The sequence below is a fragment of the Pezoporus occidentalis genome, unplaced genomic scaffold (genome assembly GCF_034315485.1).
Source record: "Pezoporus occidentalis ecotype Australia unplaced genomic scaffold, CSIRO_AGI_Poc_V1 ctg36, whole genome shotgun sequence".
Taxonomy (NCBI): Eukaryota; Metazoa; Chordata; class Aves; order Psittaciformes; family Psittacidae; genus Pezoporus; species Pezoporus occidentalis.
This window is the reverse complement of record NW_026915591.1, coordinates 1,125,291-1,143,329: the sequence shown is the minus strand read 5'-3', so window position 1 is coordinate 1,143,329 and position 18,039 is coordinate 1,125,291. Positions and strand designations below refer to the sequence as shown.

Genomic DNA, 18,039 nt, shown 5'->3' with positions numbered 1-18,039 from the left:
GACTTCTACTGGCAAAAAGTGCTTTTGTTCCTATAATTTGTACCAATTTTGGGTGCGATGTAAGCAGTACCAGTTATATTTAACACTGACCCACTGTGAATGACTAGTATGAGAGATTCTCTGCTTGCAAAAGCAAGTGCTTCACAATGGGCAACTTGAGCTGGTTGCTTGTGTTGGGACCTAGGTCATGTCACAGACTTGAGATGCTGTAGATATACTTTTGAATCTTGTAAAGTCTGAAACTAAAGTATGTTTAACATTCAGAGTGCTGTACAGACATCAATGCCCATAGCAGAGGGGCGAGGCACAGCTGCCTTCACTGCTGCTGCTCCTGGGCCAGTAACCAGGAAAACCTCTGCACCTCCCATCCCTCAAAAACACCGTGAGCCCAGTGAGTGGCTGTGGAGATGCTATTGCATGGAAAGTGCTTAATTTGCCTGTTTGGACTAAAATGTTACCCAAGGAAGCTGCTTAGCAGAGCTGGGAGGGAGCAAAACACACAGACTGTGAGTCCCAGCCAACAGAGCAGGCTGAAGGGGGACTTGTGTGTTGGGATCTGTGATTCCTAGGGGACAGGAGGCTGTCACCAGGATACCGCCAGAAACAGTGCTTGCCTTGCCCCTTGCTCTGGTGTCTCCCAGCCAAGCACCATGTTACCTGTAAGTCTCCCCACCTTTCCCAGCTCCTTCTTGTTGCTGCCGTTCATGTTTGCCTTTGCAGCAGATCCTGGGGCACATGGGAGGGCTGCATGGGTTGGGCAGGGCACGGACCTGTCCCACTGCTCCAGCCAGGGAGCACAGCAGTTGGGGACAGTCATTCAGCCATTTGTAATAGTGAGAAGCAGCTGAGCTGTTTTTTGAAGACACAGGAGTGGTATTTTCTCCTTCCTGTGATGTGCTGGTAGGCCTTGCTATGCTGTGCTACCACCTTTTCTGTTTTTCTTTCGTGGTTCGTAATCCCTTGTGTGTAACATAAAAGTACAGCACCTGCATGCCCCTGTTCATCCAAGAGTTGTAAACCAGTATTTAGAGAGCTGGAACTGAAGGCTAGAACAGACAAGTTGAAATAACCACTTTTTGTCAAAGGATTAGAGCCATAGTTTCCTAATATTCATCTCTGTGGTCTAACCATTACATGGGCTGCTGGCTGCGGAGGTGAAATTATTCTGGTGTCCCATATCCGGCACTCTACTACCAAATTAGATTGACCAAGAATTGTGAGAGCCTTGTGGCTGGCTGGCTGAATGGTACCTGGCAGAAAGACTTAGAAAGCCTTAAAGCTTCACTAAATTCAAATCTGTGGGCAGGAGGATTTCAGCAATAAGAGTAATTTTGCTTTAAAGGTGACCTGCAAATAGTAGTTAAGGGTTTGCAAGTCTCTCATGTTAATTAAGAAAGGACTAAAACCTCTTATTTATTTCCAGGGGATTTTTTAAATGGATATTTTTAGAAAAACATATGGATACTGTAAAATGCTGTTACAAGTCGTTTTGTCCAGTGTCCCCTGAACCATCTATCTGGTGTTTCTTTAAACTTCTCAGAATATCAGGAAAATGCATAACATATTCCTTTCTCCTGACACTTAGTCTCTACAATTACATAAATGTTATTAAATAAAAGCAATAATTAGTTTTTCAGTGAGTGTCTCCATTTGATTTCTTAGGCTTTATTGATTCACTGGCAATCAAAGGACTGATGTTCGATAGCAAACTGTCAATTATTTATTCATAACTTGAAAGACATAAAAAGGGAGAGATACATGTTTTCCTTTCTTTCACTGTCAACCTTTAATCTTAGAGAACTTCTGTGCAGATAACTCTTAAACAACATCTGGGTGAAAAGCAAACTGAAGAAAGACAGAAATTGGCCCATACGCACAGTGCTTGCATGATAAACACCTTGCTGGGCTGAGAACTTGAGCATAGATTTATGACATGTACTGTTTTTCTTGCAGACAGTAAGACCAGGTGTGTGGTATTGGAAAGATGATACTAACACCCTTGAATTTGCAAGGTAAGAAAGATGTTTATTTTCAAATTATGCAGGTTTAGGCCTTGATACAGCAGTTCCAAGTAAGGTAAAATCAGTGTCTAATATTATTTTTTACTTGAACATTGACTACAGGACAAATTCTTGCTTTTTCTTTTCTTTTCTTTTTCTTTTCTTTTCTTTTCTTTTCTTTTCTTTTCTTTTCTTTTCTTTTCTTTTCTTTTCTTTTCTTTTCTTTTCTTTTCTTTTCTTTTCTTTTCTTTTCTTTTCTCTTCTCTTCTCTTCTCTTCTCTTCTCTTCTCTTCTTTTCTTTTCTCTTTTCTTTTCTTCTTTTCTTTTCTTTTCTTTTCTTTTCTTTTCTTTTTCCTTTCCTTTCCTTTTCTGACTGGAGCTCCTTAACTGATGATGCTCTGTGGCATCATCTTAACAGAGAAAACCAGAAATACACATTTACTTCATACTGCTTTCAAGCCAAGGCCACTACAGGGGAATGGCTAAAAGTATGTGGCAAGTCCTACCATGTGTCAGAATCATGCACAAGACACTGGAATAGCAGTGCTGGATGTGAGGGCCAGATGCCACCCTGGGTGTCTATATGTGAAGGTCCACAGGCTGATGTTTTCTTTTGCCAGTGTTACATTTGACCCTATGCAATGGTGAGAGCATCAGAGTACTGCAGGCCTTTAGGGAAACCACAGCTCTACAGGGACCAAACTCCATGTAACTGTACTTTGAATGTCTGTGGCAACTGTGCATTAAGACTTTTTCAGGCCATTTAGACGACTGGGGCAGAAAGACCCCAACACTTGAACCACCTCCCTCCTGCTCTCTTCACAAGTGCAGGGCAGGGAGCATGGTGTATCATGGCTATGGTGGGTCAGTCATGCACTGCCCGCTGCTGCCGCCTGCCCTGCTGGGCATTTTCCAGACCTTTGTCATGGTGGAATCAGGCTGCTCACCTCTCTATTGGTCATACACTACTGCAGGCTCCTCTCATGGTCTGTGTCTCAGCAGCTCTGGCCAGCTTCTCTGCTGGGCTTGGGAACGCTGCTGACTCTGCCCAGTAGCTCTCCAGGGAGAGGTGTGAGCTCCCTGGTGACCTCTGCCTGTCTCTGCCCTCAAAGATCCCAAATAAAAGCCCTGGAATGGAGCAGTTTATGTGTAAAATCTTCCTAAAGCCACTCGGGACATTGCTTGAGGAGTTCACATGACAGAGTGCATATGGTAGCAGGAGATAGAGCAGGAAGACCCAGGGAAACCCCATTACTCTTGCTTCTGTATTTTTGAAAGCAATGTCTCATCCTGACCTCACCACAACCCAGATGTTTTCTTAGTGTCAGAGGCCAGAGTAGATATAGCTTTGTATCACAGGATGTTGACCTCTTTGTACTGCTGCTAGTAATTTAAACTCATACTAATCATGCTCATGCTCTGTATTCCAGCTCCAGTCCAGCAGCTGAGAAAAACCTTAAAGAAGGAAAAAATACTCTCTTTCAGGAAATACGTGTAAGGACGTTAAAGAGGTATTTCAATTTGACTAGCCTGGCTCAAAATGAAACAAGATCATTTGGGTGGGAATATTTTTATTCATTGTCTTAGGATCATGCCTGAACAAAGCACATGAAACAGGAAGCCAGCTGTCATTTCAACAGGGTGGATGAGTGGTCTGAACATAAAGACAGAGCCAGACATGCCTGATGTTGAATGCTAGCTCAGGCACTAGCCTGGTATGACTTTGGTAAAGTCATTCAGCATCTTTGTTGCTGTTTCCAGATCACTTAGAATGAGGTAATAATTCTCATCTACTCTAAAGAGTATTGTGAGGTAATTAATTCATCTCTGTGAGGCACTTCAAAGATTATTATTATTAATACTAATTTTATAAATTCACAACACAGTGACTTTCATCCATTGCTTAAAACCTCTTTGATCTAAATAATATAGTTGCAATTTATTATATTAACAACTAAAAGAGCAACTTCAGAAGCAACCTTAGAGGTGAAATGTCCTATTTTTCTCCACATCCCCAGCCTGTTTTGTGGTAATAATAGCTGAAAGTTAGTTCAGAATACCTGCCAAACACATTTCACTGCCTGTCCCTTTGAAACTAAGTGCAATGAAGACAGTACATACCAAGGAGATAATATTCTCAAACTGGAATTAACACTGTGTCCTTAAATGTTATATATTGGTCAACCACCAGCGTCTTCCAAGATGATTGCAGTTCAAAGCTCCCTGAAAGAAAGCTGGCTGACAAAGAAGGAAAATTGCATATGATATCCCAGTGGGTACAACATGAATATGTGACGTTAGATGACGTCAAATGTGAGTAATTGCTGGTATTTTGTATCAGCAAGGCATCGCCCATACAAGTTAGGGTGCTATTTCTACTAACACTAGCAATTTTTTTGAGGAAGTATTGCTTTTCTCCTGTGTATGTTTTCAGATGCTGCTTTGCTTATGAAAGACACACATGAGTCACATCACATGTTGTCACTTGAAGTAGTTATGGGGTATGTTATTTAGAGTTTGTTTTGAGAATCGTTTGTGTGTGGCTGGTAGGGGAGGGAGCAGGGTGTATGAGATGTAGAATGTGAAATATCGGAGGTTTAAAATCTCATCTGGAAGGTTCAGTGGAAAACAATACCAAATGCATGTTGTCCTTGACATGTGCAGAGAAGTAATCACCTGTTTGAAAGTCTTCCACTCTGTTACCTAAGAGAAGCCAAGAACTTAGGCCTAAATATCCCAAGACTATTATCCATTTTACTCTAAGTTAAATTCCATGTTAGCCAGCACATCTGCAACATTGTGTGCACCAGGAGTGCTAACATGACTGGGAGTCTGGGCTTTCTTCCTGTCCTGCTGCTGTTTATGTAAGAGCTTCAGGGCTCATTATTTGCTGCTGTCACTTATCAGCATCCCTTCTCTATAGGCTATAAGCAAGGAGGCAGCAGGTGGAGCATTATTTCTCAAAGGCATATTCCTGTCATCACCAGGGCCATGCAGTGGCTACATTATCATTGACTTAGGAATGCATCTCTAGACCTTGTGGAGCCTTAGTCATACTGTCCTTTCAGACGGGGAGAGGAGTCTGAGTTGTATCCCTCTTCCTTTGAAAATGAATGCCACTCTTTCAGTATGTTCAGTGCAGAAAACATTCTTCTTGGAAGTATTTCTGGTAATATCCAATTGAATCCATTCTTTATCATGTTTATTGGACTCTTAGTAATTCTCTAAAAGCCTTCAAAATCTTAGTTTGAGGTGTAGTGCTGGCTACGAATACATCTCAGCCACATAGCTAATATTCGGTATTATGCAGGCCCTTGAGCAGAGACTTTGTTCTTTTTCATAATGGTCTGGTAGTGTCAATATCTGTAAATCTGAAGACTTCACAGTGACCTTTCTACCTCTCATTTAGGAATGAGAAACTAGATGACTTCCTCATGGCCCTGCTCTTCTACATATCTTTTTACCTGGAAAAAATTGCCCTGGAAAAGAAATACAGATCCTTGACTTTGTGAGTACAAGACTTTAGGGGTGTAAGTACACAGAGCTTGCCCCAGCAAATTTGGAATCACAGGGCAGTCTTTCATGTCAGAATCAGTGGGAATGTGTGTGTGAACGAGGACTGCTTGCTGTACTGGCCTAGTATATCAAATAGTACAGAGAAAAAGCCCTTGGTCTCACCGTTTAGGTGTCCCATACTCTCCAAGACATAGGTTCCTCTGACTATGTAGAGGCAGATTTTCTGGAAGGGTTGGAACCCCACTTTGCCCCAGCTTTGCCCTGAGCAGTATGCACTGTTGTTCACATGGCATGGCATCACCGTAATCTCCCTTTCAAGATGGTGGCAGGATCCAGTGCTTGTTGCAACAGGGTCACCAAATAATGTAGCTTCTCAAGGTAATGCTGCAAAAATGAATAAATCATTAATGCTACCACCAACGTTAAATCTGTGTGAGTGCCCTGGATCAAATTACCATCCCTTAATGACATTTCCCAGTATTAACATTAGCATCCAGTCATTTCTTCTTGCAATACAAAGCAGCAAATAGTCACACCTGAGTCTGCTGGGTGTTAATTTGTGCTTTGGGTCACATCACTTTAATACTTCATTTCTAAATACTTTGCAAAGCAGGTTCAGGTGACTCTTGGGTGCTAGAAACATGTTATAACATGAGGAACACATGCTAGGAAAGCAGCTCCCAAGTAAGGGTGTATGACCACACTTGCTACCTTGCAGAGTGGAAAGGGAATAGTTTAGGAGCTGCTGTGTTAGAGGGTTATATGCCATGGGAGAAAGCATTACAGAATTACAAACCATGATTGTAAGAAATTTCAGTGAGTTTCTGGAGTCTGTAACAGTCTCTGGGAATTGATTTTCTTAAAACACTTAATGATTGCTTGCTTCACAATTCAGGAAGCTTTGATATAAAGAGTGGCTGATTTATCTGGATTGAAGAAAACACTGTTGGAGGATTGCTGGCCTTAAGGAATTGATTTGCTCTACATCCATAGATGTAGACAGGTGTTTCTTTCATTGTGCAATGAGTAATTCATAAATAAAACCATCAGCATAGTTTCATACACAAACATCATAGATTCAGTTGAAGTGCTCTGGGGTGCAATTTGCAAAATGATACCCTTGCTCTTAGCTGGTAGAAGACAAGGAGGCCACTCCATGGGTCATGACTCCTCAATATGGATTGTATCATCTACTGGTGTGGCAAATACAAAACCAGGCTGAAACAAAGAGAAGTTTGGACCTATTGCAATGTTTCTTGGATCAAGAGGGCTCTGGTTAGTAGGTATCAGCTATAAGCAGTGCCAGGAGAGACTTTCCAGTGTGTTCTGCCATGCAGTGCTCCCAGAGTGAGTCTGCCTTTTGGTGGGAAACATGTACTTACTCTCCACTTCTACAATACTGTTTCATTTAAATTCATTACCTCCCCTGGAGGGAAGTGGCTTTCTTGTCAGGATTACCTGCATACTGTACTATGCTAACATCAGAAAAGCTTAAAGAAAAATACCATGCAGCAACAGGAATTCAGGATATTGATATACTGAAGTATAAATACAAGGAAGGAAAATAAAATGACAGAAGGCAGTTTCAGGTCCTATTTAATGTTGAAGTTCATCCTTAATTGTTTTAGCACCTTCACTGATTTGGTGTGAAGAGCTTTCTGATACTTCCTCTCTTTTCCTGTTCAAGCAAAGAGATGCAATAACTTCCCATTTCCTCTGTAATCCACCTGGTCCAATTCTGCACTTGGTATGTGATATACTTCAAATCAAATGTAGCAAGGACTTTTACCTCCTGTGGAGTAAACATCTGGAATGATCTTCCACTAGAAGCAGTGGGGGCAGACAAGAAAACTACTTTGTTTCTGAAGGTGGAGCTCCGTGAGCTTGTGAAAGGGATTTTATAACTACATAATAGAATCATAATGACATAAAATTACACTGGTGATAAGAATCCTTGGGTTTGTGATATGCTGATGTACTTGTGAGCATGTGAAAAAAATTGCATAGCCATTTGGTTTCCTATAACTATCCCACATAAATCCCATGTTCAGGGCTGTTGTGAGTAGCCTACTCTAGAGGAAAACTCCCTCCCCCTTCCTTCAAGATATAATTTATATTTATAAATTTTATAGAAGCTTTCTTGCTTTCCTATATAGAATAGCCTGTGTGCCAGAAGTAGAGACAGACTGCAGGCAAGACCTGCTGGTACCATTTCATGTTTCTCATTAGTGATACCTATAATTTGCTCCTAGTTAACTGACAGACAGATTACTTGGAGACAGGCTTGGTGACCCACCTAGTCTTTTATCAGCCTCATGTTCCTGTATGACAGACACATCCAATGGCTTTGCAGTTCTCGAGCTACTCTTCTTGTAGACCCTGTGCAATACAGAAAACAGCACTGGTTATTCTTGCTCCTAGTTGGTGTGTTTTGGGATTCCTGCCATTTGGGCTTCCTGACTCAGCTGTTGGGTCTACTTTTGTCCACAGAGAGCCAGGCCTGTTAGCCTGAGTTAGCCTGAGTTCCTCAACTGTCTTGATCCTAGCCCACATTGCCTCAAGACAACATCTAAGACCATCCTAGCTTCAGAAGTCATTGCTTCTGTGTGTTGAACTTTCTTTGGAAGAGAAAGTATTGAAAGGGGCTCCTATCAGGATGAATCTGGACATCTTTGACTTCTTGTGACTTTGTCTTTCGTTGATGCCATGTTGATTCTTTGTAAATCCAAGCCTGAGACTTTCCTGGCTTTTTCTAGATTCAGGAAGATCTTGTAACTAACTTCAAAAATAACCAACCAGTTTTCCAAAGCAGTGGGCATGAGGCATTCTCACACTGCAGACAGCTTGGGAGTATTCACCTCTGAAATAGTGACTCTAAGAACAAAAACTTGCCAGCGGTGGATGAGACATGAACGGAACAAGGGCTATTATTTCTGTCCTGCATTTTTTTTCCCTTTTATTTTCTGTTTCTGCTTCCAACCCTTTCATGTATTTTGGGGAAAATCTGTTGAAGTTTATTAGCAATTATCCTTCAGAAGCCCAGAGTAATTGTCCTAATTTATTAAAGATGGATTGTGTAGGAAGCTTTACAGCTGGAGGCCATCAGTGATAGGACAGATAAAACCAACTCTCCTGAGTGTGAAAGGAGGCTGGTAAGTTTTAGGCTAGCAGCACTCCCAGGCACCACCAGACACTCAGGTGGATTACAGGGGAAGCAGAGGAAATAGAAAGCTCTTTCGTTTAGCATTCCTTAGTGTTTGATCTGAATTGGTTTAAAATACAGGCTTGTGGTGGCAGCCGTTCCTGTTTAGAGGCAGTCCCAAAAGCATTTCGTGTGTGTTTTTGAAGAGGAGTGAGTGCAGTCTCTGAATGAGCCAGACCAACTGCTCCAGGCCACCCAGCGGCAGAGCCTGTGCCTGGGGATATCTAAATGCACCTCCAGGGCTTTTATGCAGGCTGCAGAAAGGGTTCGTAAGCTATGCAGGATCAAAGATGGTCTGTGGGTATGCAGCTTATAGGTTGTGTGGAGTAAGAGAGACTGTCTTGTGGCCCCACCAGCATTGCCAAGCTGCGCTGGAAGCATCTGAACCCATGCTTGCTACAGTGGGGTCTCTTCACAGTGGTATCATGCAGCATGTTGGTCTATGTGCATGAAAATGAAGGCTCAGAACAGACACTCTTTCTGGCAGCCCTTCTGTCCAGAGCACCTTCTCTGAACACTTTTTTCCCTTTTTGTTTTCAACAGGACTATGATATCTTTTGAGAAGACAGAAATGGACAATGTGTTGGAGAAGTTAGCAATGTCCAGGATTCACCTTGCCAAGGTGTACTGTAACCTTATCCTTGGACGACGCGTGGCACAGCAGTCTAGCGGAAAGTAAGCCAGTCCCTTCTGGGGACTTTGTCAAGGGCCACAGCAGCCCAGGGCCAAGGCCTCTGTTGATTGATACAAGTAAATGCCCAGGGTAATAAATGTCTTGTAAGCCAAGGAGTCACAGAGGACTAAAGGACCATGAGGCAGAGAAGTGTCCTGATCTCCCTGCAGCTCTATCTCATCCTATAACCAACACCAAGAGTGTCCACAATGAGTTGCAGCAGAGCTTTGCATACCAGACTGGAAAGCTCTCCCTGATAGGCAGAAGCCTTGCTAGGTATATAGAGCAGGAAACTTTAATAGGTTCAATGTGAAAGTCAGCAGGGCAAAAATCAGTGCCAGCCCTGGATCTTACCCCTGCCACTTCCTCTTAACTAAATCTTTACTATGTTTCTGCTGGTTGCCACTGATCCCTGCCTGAATTCCCTTTTATGCCAAGTGTGAGATAGTACAAGACTAGCCTAGTAAGTGACAGAGACCATGTTCCTGAAGAGTAGTAAGTGAAGAAATTAGAGACAACAAGAGCTTGTGCTTGGGCATTGGAAGTGTAGGTCTTCTTAGTGGGGAAGACAGTGCATGGCTTTTTCAGAATGATGGAGACCAGCTTCTCTTTAGATGCAATGGTTCCAACAGTGAACTGATAAGGGAGAGAAACCCACAGAGAGAATGAAACAGAAACTGAAGAAGGCCAGATTGGATAGGAGGGTGTTTAAAAAGGCAGACAAAACAATGGAATGATGAGCACAAGAAAAGGGGAGTTTTAAAAGGACATGAAAGTGTTATGGTTTAGCCCTGGCTGGCAGCTAAGCACCACAAAAAATGGTTATTGGAAGGAGAATGTAACAGAGCGATCACGTGCTGTGCTAGTGTTGTGGAGTCCTTTGTCAGCCATCTATGTTCCTGCGCAATGTTTCCTTTCCTGGCAGTAAAAAGGAGCTGGCAGTCACCACCCAGAACCCCAGTGCCATGGGATCTTCTTAGAGCAGTTTCAGGCAGACTTTTTCTGGTGGTTGGTGTGAAACTGCTGCCAGTCCCCAGAGGAGTCAGAGACACCTTCACCTGCCTTCCTACCACATAGCCCTGGGCAACCTTGCTCCTGGCTGGGATGGGAGAACCTGGGCTTCCTTCTAATCAAGAGGACAAGGTAACCTGTGAAATGATGGAGTCAAAGGGGAGCTGAAATTGCTGTCCCAACAGGGCTTTCATTTTAGTGTGCCCCAGCCCACAAAGTGCTGGGCCCTGAGAATTAAGGATGTGTTCCCCTGCATCCTGGCACATCAACATTTCACCAGGCACTCCTGGGAGCAGCCTTCTTTGCCAGATCTTTGTCCCCAGATTCCTGTTGAGCAAAAACATCCTCTCAACTTTCTCACTTGTTGGACTGGGAGGATTTCATTGTTTCTGTTGGGTGGCCCTAATGTCTGCAGTTGGAGGAACTTACTGCAGAAAATAACTCGAATCCAGAAACTGGGAGCAGCTGGATAAAACAGCCTGTTGTATACCCAGCTAGTTAGCTCTGTTGCCTCTTCACTCACTCTTACTGCCTGCTGGGTGGGAATGTGCAGGATTGAAGCAAGCAAGGTGTCCAGTAGCAATAAAAATACCAGCATGGGAGTGAGAGCAGAGAGCTGAAACAATTGTATTCTTTAATATTTCCATCACAGGGGGGTTAGAGGTTGGCAGTGGGTTGGGATGTCGGTGTCCAGGCTGTGAAAACACAAAGGCTATAAAAGAGCTGTGTCTTAAAGCCTTGATGATGTAAGGTGCTGCATAAAGAGAGACCTCACTGAGTTACTCATAACAGGGTGGCGGTAGCTGACTACAGCTGACTTCAGAGTTAGGCTAATGCTGAGTGTGTTATAATATAGGGCACTTCCCATACCATACTGCAATTACATAAATACAATCTTTTCCAGGCTGACTCAGTTTAGCCTTAAATGTTATCTGGATCCTCCCAGACCATTATATGAACTGCCAAATACAAAAGCTAAAGGACAGAACTGATTAGCACTCTCAATTATAAAAGATGGTTAGGAATTTTTTGAGCACACATGTTTTTGGATGGGAAAGGTCCTTCATCAAAATGGAAACTGTCAGAAAGTTTAGTTTTGATAGGGCTTTTTTAACCTGAAAAAAGTTTAGATTAAATAGCTGAGAAATTATTGATAATGTGCCATCCCCAGTTTTGCTGTATTTTCTTATAACCCAACTATGGGTTCATGGTCTTGTTCAAGTTTTGCTTTTCGCTTTAATTCACCATGACAACATTTTAATGAAATCTTATGTTATGTTGGTAAACTGCTTTCCTTTCCAGATCTGCCAAATGTCCCTGTGTTCACATGGACAATTTTTAGTGTTCACACTACCAATTTTTCATTTAAGATTTTCTCTGGAATTTTAAAAAGGGAGGCTCAGGTGGAGAACATTTTCATCTTAACCATTTACATGATTTGTAAAATGCAACATTAGAATCCTATCTTCATACTATCCCAGACTGGAATTTGAGAGAGTTCCTCCAGACCTGTTATTTGTGTATGTTAGCATTAGTCCTTTTCTGCCTCCAATGCTGAGGAAGGAATAGGTGTGTCTGGCTTTCTCCTTTCAAGTTGTTGGGGATTGTGCAACCTTTTCATGGTGCCAGTTTCCTTATGGGCATTTGTTATAATGGGAAAAATACAGAGTGTCCCCAAAGCTGCATGTATCGATGGAGCAAACACTGAGCCAGCCCTTACTGATCCTTGAAGCTGGCTTGATCCATGAGCAGCTGGAGTCACAGCAGTGGTGGAGGGAGATGTTCAACGGCACAGGAAGCATTTCTTCCCCATGTGCCCCTATGCACATCTTGTAGATGTCTGAATCCACTATCACCTTGCATCCAAACACCATCTTACTGCACTGTTTGCTCTTGGCTGTTCTGCCCTCTTCTTTTATGCATGAACTCATCCCACCCCGTTCACAGCTCTGAGAAATCAATATGACCATATCACTAGTAATACGATGCTTTTTGCTCATTCTTTCAAGTCCTGTCCTGAAGCTTGTTGCAAGTTAGATGTTTTCCTGACCCTTTCTGTATTTTCCTAGGTAATAAGCAACTGTGCCCTAGACATGGGATGTGCCTCCTAGTTCTACATTTACTTTAGGAAACTTTGCTTCAAGCAGGTCTCTTAGCTTAATACCTCACCCCAGGGAAGAAAGCGCTGGGAGAAAGAAGGGTGGAGACCCCTGGCCTTATTTGACTCTAATTATTAGCATTATTTTCTGTTGCTGACCTCTACATTTAACCCTCTACTAAGCTAAGGACTGGTTGTAAGACAGTGCACAAGCTGTGTAATGTTAAAAGGTGAAGTTGGGTCTCACATTTAGGTGTAAGAAGCTGGAGTCACTTTAGATTTCTCTGCTCTAGTACTCTGAAGACAGAATAATGTGCTTTACCAGAATTCATAAGGGATCAAAAGCATTCCGAGTTGTGGGAGTTGTGCTTTGGAAAACAGCTATTGCAGAGTCAAGCTTCTTTTCCCTTGCACAGTATGTGAAGTGTCAGTGGGATTATGGCTGGTGGGAGCCAGGTAGAGAGATACATGGTCTTCTTTATCAAAAAATCAATAAGTAAAGCTGAGAAGATGATAAATATTGCTATGGTGCTGAAAGGTAGTATCTTCATTGTCTGCTCTGTATTGGTGTTTCTGGTGTGATGGCAGCTGGGGGTACCCTGGATGTGTGGAACACTTAACTTTACCAGTAAGATAAGGGACATGACAGGAGTCAAGATCATGAGAGCTGATGTGGAGACAGGCTTTCCTCTGCATCTAGCAGCACCAAGCCAGATCTGTGGGGAATCTGTAGGCTAACAGGGAAAATTTGCTTTCATTTCCTTGTGGGTGAGTTGTGCCATCTCCAAGAGAATGGAGAGGCTGCTGGGATGTGTGTGTCACTCTCTGCTTTAATGGCTGTTACCATAATGAACAGTCATTTGGCTTTGTGTGAGAATCCCTGAGCTCAAGTGAGTGGTGAGAGCATCTCTCAGGCTTCCACTGGGCAAATTGCTGCTTCTATAACAAAGGCCCTTTGTCATTCTTGGGCATGTTTTATATTTCTTCTTGGAGATACATCAGGCATCTCCTTCCTAGTTTTCATGTTTAATGACCAACATTGGCCTGGCTTTGTGCCCTCGGTAACTCTGCTTGTTGCTCTTCCAGTGATGTCAGTAAGAGTTTTTTAATTGACTTCAGTAGGAACTGGATTAGATCAGCACTGACCACTTTAGAGAGGCCCATGAAAAGAGCTCAGTCTAGATAGCATAGAAGTGGGGAGCCTTGCACACTCATCACATCCAGCTTTGTTCTCAGATTTAATTAACTGAGCCATACAACATTTTGCATTTTCTCCTTCTGAGGCAATGCAGAAGTCTTGCGTTTCTCTTGGACAGTGGGACTCCACACGTTCGTAACAAGGATCTACCAGCAACAACTTTATTGCTCTGGTGAAATGCTAGCTTGGCATAGCCCCATGAGTCATATTCAATGCTCTGTTTAGAGAACTGAAAAGACGATGGCTGCTATTAATTTTGTGCTCGTTCACTGCCTTAGGGAAAAACCATCATTGCAGAAAGATCGGAGCTACTTTGAGGTAAGAAAGACACAAAGATAAACAGTGAGTGTGACTGAGTGTCAGCCCAGAGCGTGTCCCTCCCTTGCATATCCAAATACTCCTTTCCTTTTTGGTACCCCCAGTAGAGGATCTTGTAGGTCAGAAGCCCTTGAATAAAATTTTACCTCTAGGGCCTACATGCCCCTATAAAATACCATCTTTTTGCCCTTCAGCCCAAGCCTTTTCCCCTTGGAGCCCTCAGCCAGGGAGTTTCATTCCTTTTGTGGCTTTTGTACCCCAGGCAGTTCCCACCATAGCCTGAGGTCCCTCTGGGAAGTCTGGTGTATGGATTTTTTCTCATTGTTGGCCTCATAGTTTTATCTCTGTAGGTAAGAAATTTTACAGCCTTCTTTTATTTCTATTGCCCTTGGTGACATATCTAGATGCCAGTAAGCTATTCTAGCCTGCAAAATACAGCTCCATCAGACACTTATGAGACTCACAGCAAATTAATACAAAACAGCTGGACCCAAGTTAAACTTTGTACTTCATGAACTTGGAAGCCTTTCTTTGAAAGAGGGGAACTCTGGATTCAATTCCAAGTGTACACAGCAATCCCAGCAATGCCATCTTTTCAAGAGCAGACTTAGTAGAGATACTGAGAGTTGAACCAGCTTATGCCAGGGATTACAAATGTTAAATAGGAGGGAAAAGATAGATTCTGGGTTTCTTTTTAATCAGTAAGCAGACATGTGGAGGTGAGATGCGATGAGTTCATATTTGCTAGTAATATTTTCTGTGATCACAATGCTGTCATTCAGGGTGGGGATCATCTTGTCTACCTGCAGCTGCCCAAACAAGTCCAGTCAGACAGTTGCCTTGACAGCCATTGCAGAAAAGAGAAGCTCAGCCAGCAGGTGAATTATTGCCTCTAGAGACAGATGTGTGTGATAGGAGTCCCCACAGAATGACTCATCCCATCAGTGTCTTTCCATTGATTGTTGAGGGAAACTGGGTGGTGATCTCAGGTTACTGCCTTAGTCTTCTAGCAGCAAAACTAAGCCAAATTGGTCAGAGTTGGGCAAGACTAAATCCATTTGAACTAACTCTGTTTCTAGCCTCATCTGTCTGCATACCCTTAAAAAAAACAGTCCTTTCAAATCTTCACTGATGCAAGCATGGTAAAGGTTGATGTCAAATGGATGCTGGAATTTTAGTGGAGTCATGCCCAGCTGTACTCTGGGATGCAGTGGGACTCTGGGCCATTTCCCAGTGAAAAAGGGGTCTGTGTTTTCTACTTAGGGCTTGCACAACTTCAGCAGCTATGTGACTTGGCTTGTGTTCAGATGTAAGCACTTCCAAGTGATTCGGGAAGAAATTGGCAGGCTTCTTTTCTCTGATGTGTTCAATCCTGCCTTAAGAGGCAAGAAGAATATTGAGCTGCAGAAACGAGGAGATGGAACTGCTGATGCAAATACTGCACAATTGCTGTATCCAAGGTACACATCTGGCAATGTGGTGAGTCCTTAGGGAACCTGACCTGTCAGAATACACTGAACTAACACCTGCATTTGTTTTCTTTCAAGAAAAGACCATGACAAGCATCCTTCCATAAGCACCATGATACAGCAGTGCTCACCGGTGCTGAGCACGCTGCTGCCCTTACCAAAGGACAGTGCTCAATACTTCTTCCCAAACCAGGACTGTAAGGGTAGGGACCCTCAACCTCACATGTGTGGTGACCTGCCAGACTTCTCTGAAGTGTTCGCTAACAAGTAAGGGGCTACTTCTCTGCATAAACAGATTTGGTAGTGCTATGAGGAAGGATGTCAAACAGCTAGCTCTTCCTCACCAGGAGAGGGGCCATTGGTCTGAGGACTTGGTCTATACAGGAGTTACAGAGGAACAGGAGTGTGAGTCCTGAGAGACCTGAGCAAGCCTGAAACTTGCAGAGGTAGCACGCTTGGTTAGCTGATGGCAAAGCAGCTACCGTCCATTGTAGTGCTTTGTTAAAACTCAGAAGTTTCATGGGGAAAGGAAATAGGCCTTAACATAAATTTGATCAGAAATTAATCAAAACCTCACAAAATCAAAATAGGATGTTTATTTTTTTCCTTCTTATGATATTCCCATTTTATATTTCTTCTTGACTTTTAGTTTTTAATAGTGTTCTGATCAGACATTACTGATGCACTTTATTAAAAAAAAGTGATTTTACTACATTGTATTTTTCAAATATAATTTGGATTGTAATAGAAATAGAACCTTTTATTCTGATATAATCTAAACCTTTCAAGCCTGGGCAGGCTATCTGAGAGGAAATCCATTACCCATCCAGCTATGGTTAACAACAATATCACTACAGGGCTTTTTAATGTAATAACTAATGTAAACAGGACCACTGTAAATCAGTTTTGCTCCATTGTAGTGTATGTAAAGCTTCGTGTAAGACTTTCCCTCATAAGTCTTCTTTCTCTGCCTGGAAATTAGAATTTGAGAATTGCCTTAATTTGCCTGGATCTTCAGAGTTCTGGCAATCTAATGAATGCTACAGCTCTGTGCATGCAAAACCTTTGGATGTATCTACAACACACAACCAGCGAGTCTGGTACTTCTTGAGAGTGTGAAATTTGCTACAATTCACATGTCATTGTTCTATGCATGCTTTGGAAGCTAGGTGCATCCTGAGCATCTTGGCTTTATAACTTATGCACAGAGTCATGTAATCTGTATGCAACAGGGCCAAACTTTCCAGGGAGCGCTGAGCTTCTCTTGGATGTATGCAATTTGTATTGTGCACATGTACACTCCAGACAGAAACATGATATAAGGTACTGAGGGTATAAGCATGGTGATCTGTTTTTAACCTGTGGCAGAGGAGATATTCTCTGCTAAAGGAAGCAAGGTTCCTTGCTGGTTTACCTAAGGAACATGGCAGATCTGTTCCCCTTTCTCCTACTTTCTTTTCCTTCAATGTGTCAAGCAGATTAACATGATGTTTCCTCACAGGGTGGGCATCATTGGAGCTCATTGTAGTGAGTTGAAATCTCTCCTAAGCACATCTGAGGAGAAAAAGGAAGAAGAGGAGGTTGAGCAGGAGGAAACACAAGGAAGAAAAAGCAGTGACCTCAGTCTGCCACCTCTGGGAAGCCCCCAAAACAGGCTCAGTACTCAGAGCACTGTGCTCTGAAGAGCAGTGGCAGAAGGTGACTGTAATCAGAGCAACCAGCAGACGTGATATTTGTGTTGAGTGACATGGTTTAAAGTTGCTAAATAAATCACTTGGAAATTGCAGATTAAGAAGCCTAACACATTTGTCAGAGGTGGGGTAGTTCAGCACACAAAGGTGACTGGAAACCTGGACTGTAATTCCTGGTTCTGTCACTAACAATTCCACCTTCATCTTAATGCCTTCATTGCACCATTTCAGAGATTATTTTACTGACTTATTTTGGGAAGTGCTTTAACACCTGCAAATGGATATGATTATTGATTTTAATGTCAACTCTCTAAAGGGTTAGCAAAGCAACCAGGAGATGTGACTTACTGCTGTGTAAAAGTTCCTGAAATTTTGCTTTTGAAGGAAGTTACTTTCTTGAATAAGAATTCTTATTCTAGTATTCTTATCTATTCTATTATTCTAGCTATCTTACCTTCTTAATCTATTTCTATCATCTCTCATTTTGTTCTTGGATATATGACTCATTGTGAAATAAGTATAGCAAAAAGAAATTCTGTTACTTAAAGTATCTACCAACTTTTCATTTAAGTTTGTATTTTAAATTATGTATATTTTTTTTTATTATTGATTTCACATTATTGGGAAAGCAGATTTTAGATGTTCAAACTTAAAATATGCAGTTGGGATGTTAGTATCTTGAAACAAAATTAATTCATGTCAAGAAATGGTATCATTTTACCTGTAAGACTATCTGTACATGCTGATCATTAGCATCAGGAGGAAAATTTAGGATGAAATCCTGATTTTGTCATAGTTAATAAGAATCAATGAAAAAATAATGGATGATTAAACAGTGAAAGAAAACCAGAGAGGAAATATTT

The 18,039-nt window shown here is 42.2% G+C and overlaps 1 protein-coding gene across 1 annotated transcript; it reads left to right on the top strand.

Annotated features, from left to right (window-relative positions):
• The first annotated feature begins 2,339 nt into the window (after positions 1 to 2,339).
• On the top strand, positions 2,340 to 17,271 carry PPP1R36 (protein phosphatase 1 regulatory subunit 36). The gene is made up of 10 exons (XM_062630715.1): positions 2,340 to 2,644; positions 3,431 to 3,511; positions 4,192 to 4,313; positions 4,435 to 4,501; positions 5,410 to 5,508; positions 9,262 to 9,393; positions 13,977 to 14,016; positions 15,280 to 15,476; positions 15,564 to 15,752; positions 16,987 to 17,271. Exons 1-10 carry the CDS (start codon positions 2,508 to 2,510, stop codon positions 17,165 to 17,167), a joined length of 1,245 nt encoding a protein of 414 aa, XP_062486699.1. The 5' UTR covers positions 2,340 to 2,507; the 3' UTR covers positions 17,168 to 17,271.
• Positions 17,272 to 18,039: the final 768 nt, after the last annotated feature.

Coding starts and splice junctions, on each gene's coding strand:
- PPP1R36 (XM_062630715.1), top strand. CDS start 2,508: ATGTGTCAGAATCATGCACAAGACACTGGAATAGCAGTGCTGGATGTG. Junction 4,502..5,409: donor TCACTTGAAGTAGTTATGGG/GTATGTTATTTA, acceptor CCTCTCATTTAG/GAATGAGAAACTAGATGACT. Junction 15,753..16,986: donor TCTGAAGTGTTCGCTAACAA/GTAAGGGGCTAC, acceptor GTTTCCTCACAG/GGTGGGCATCATTGGAGCTC.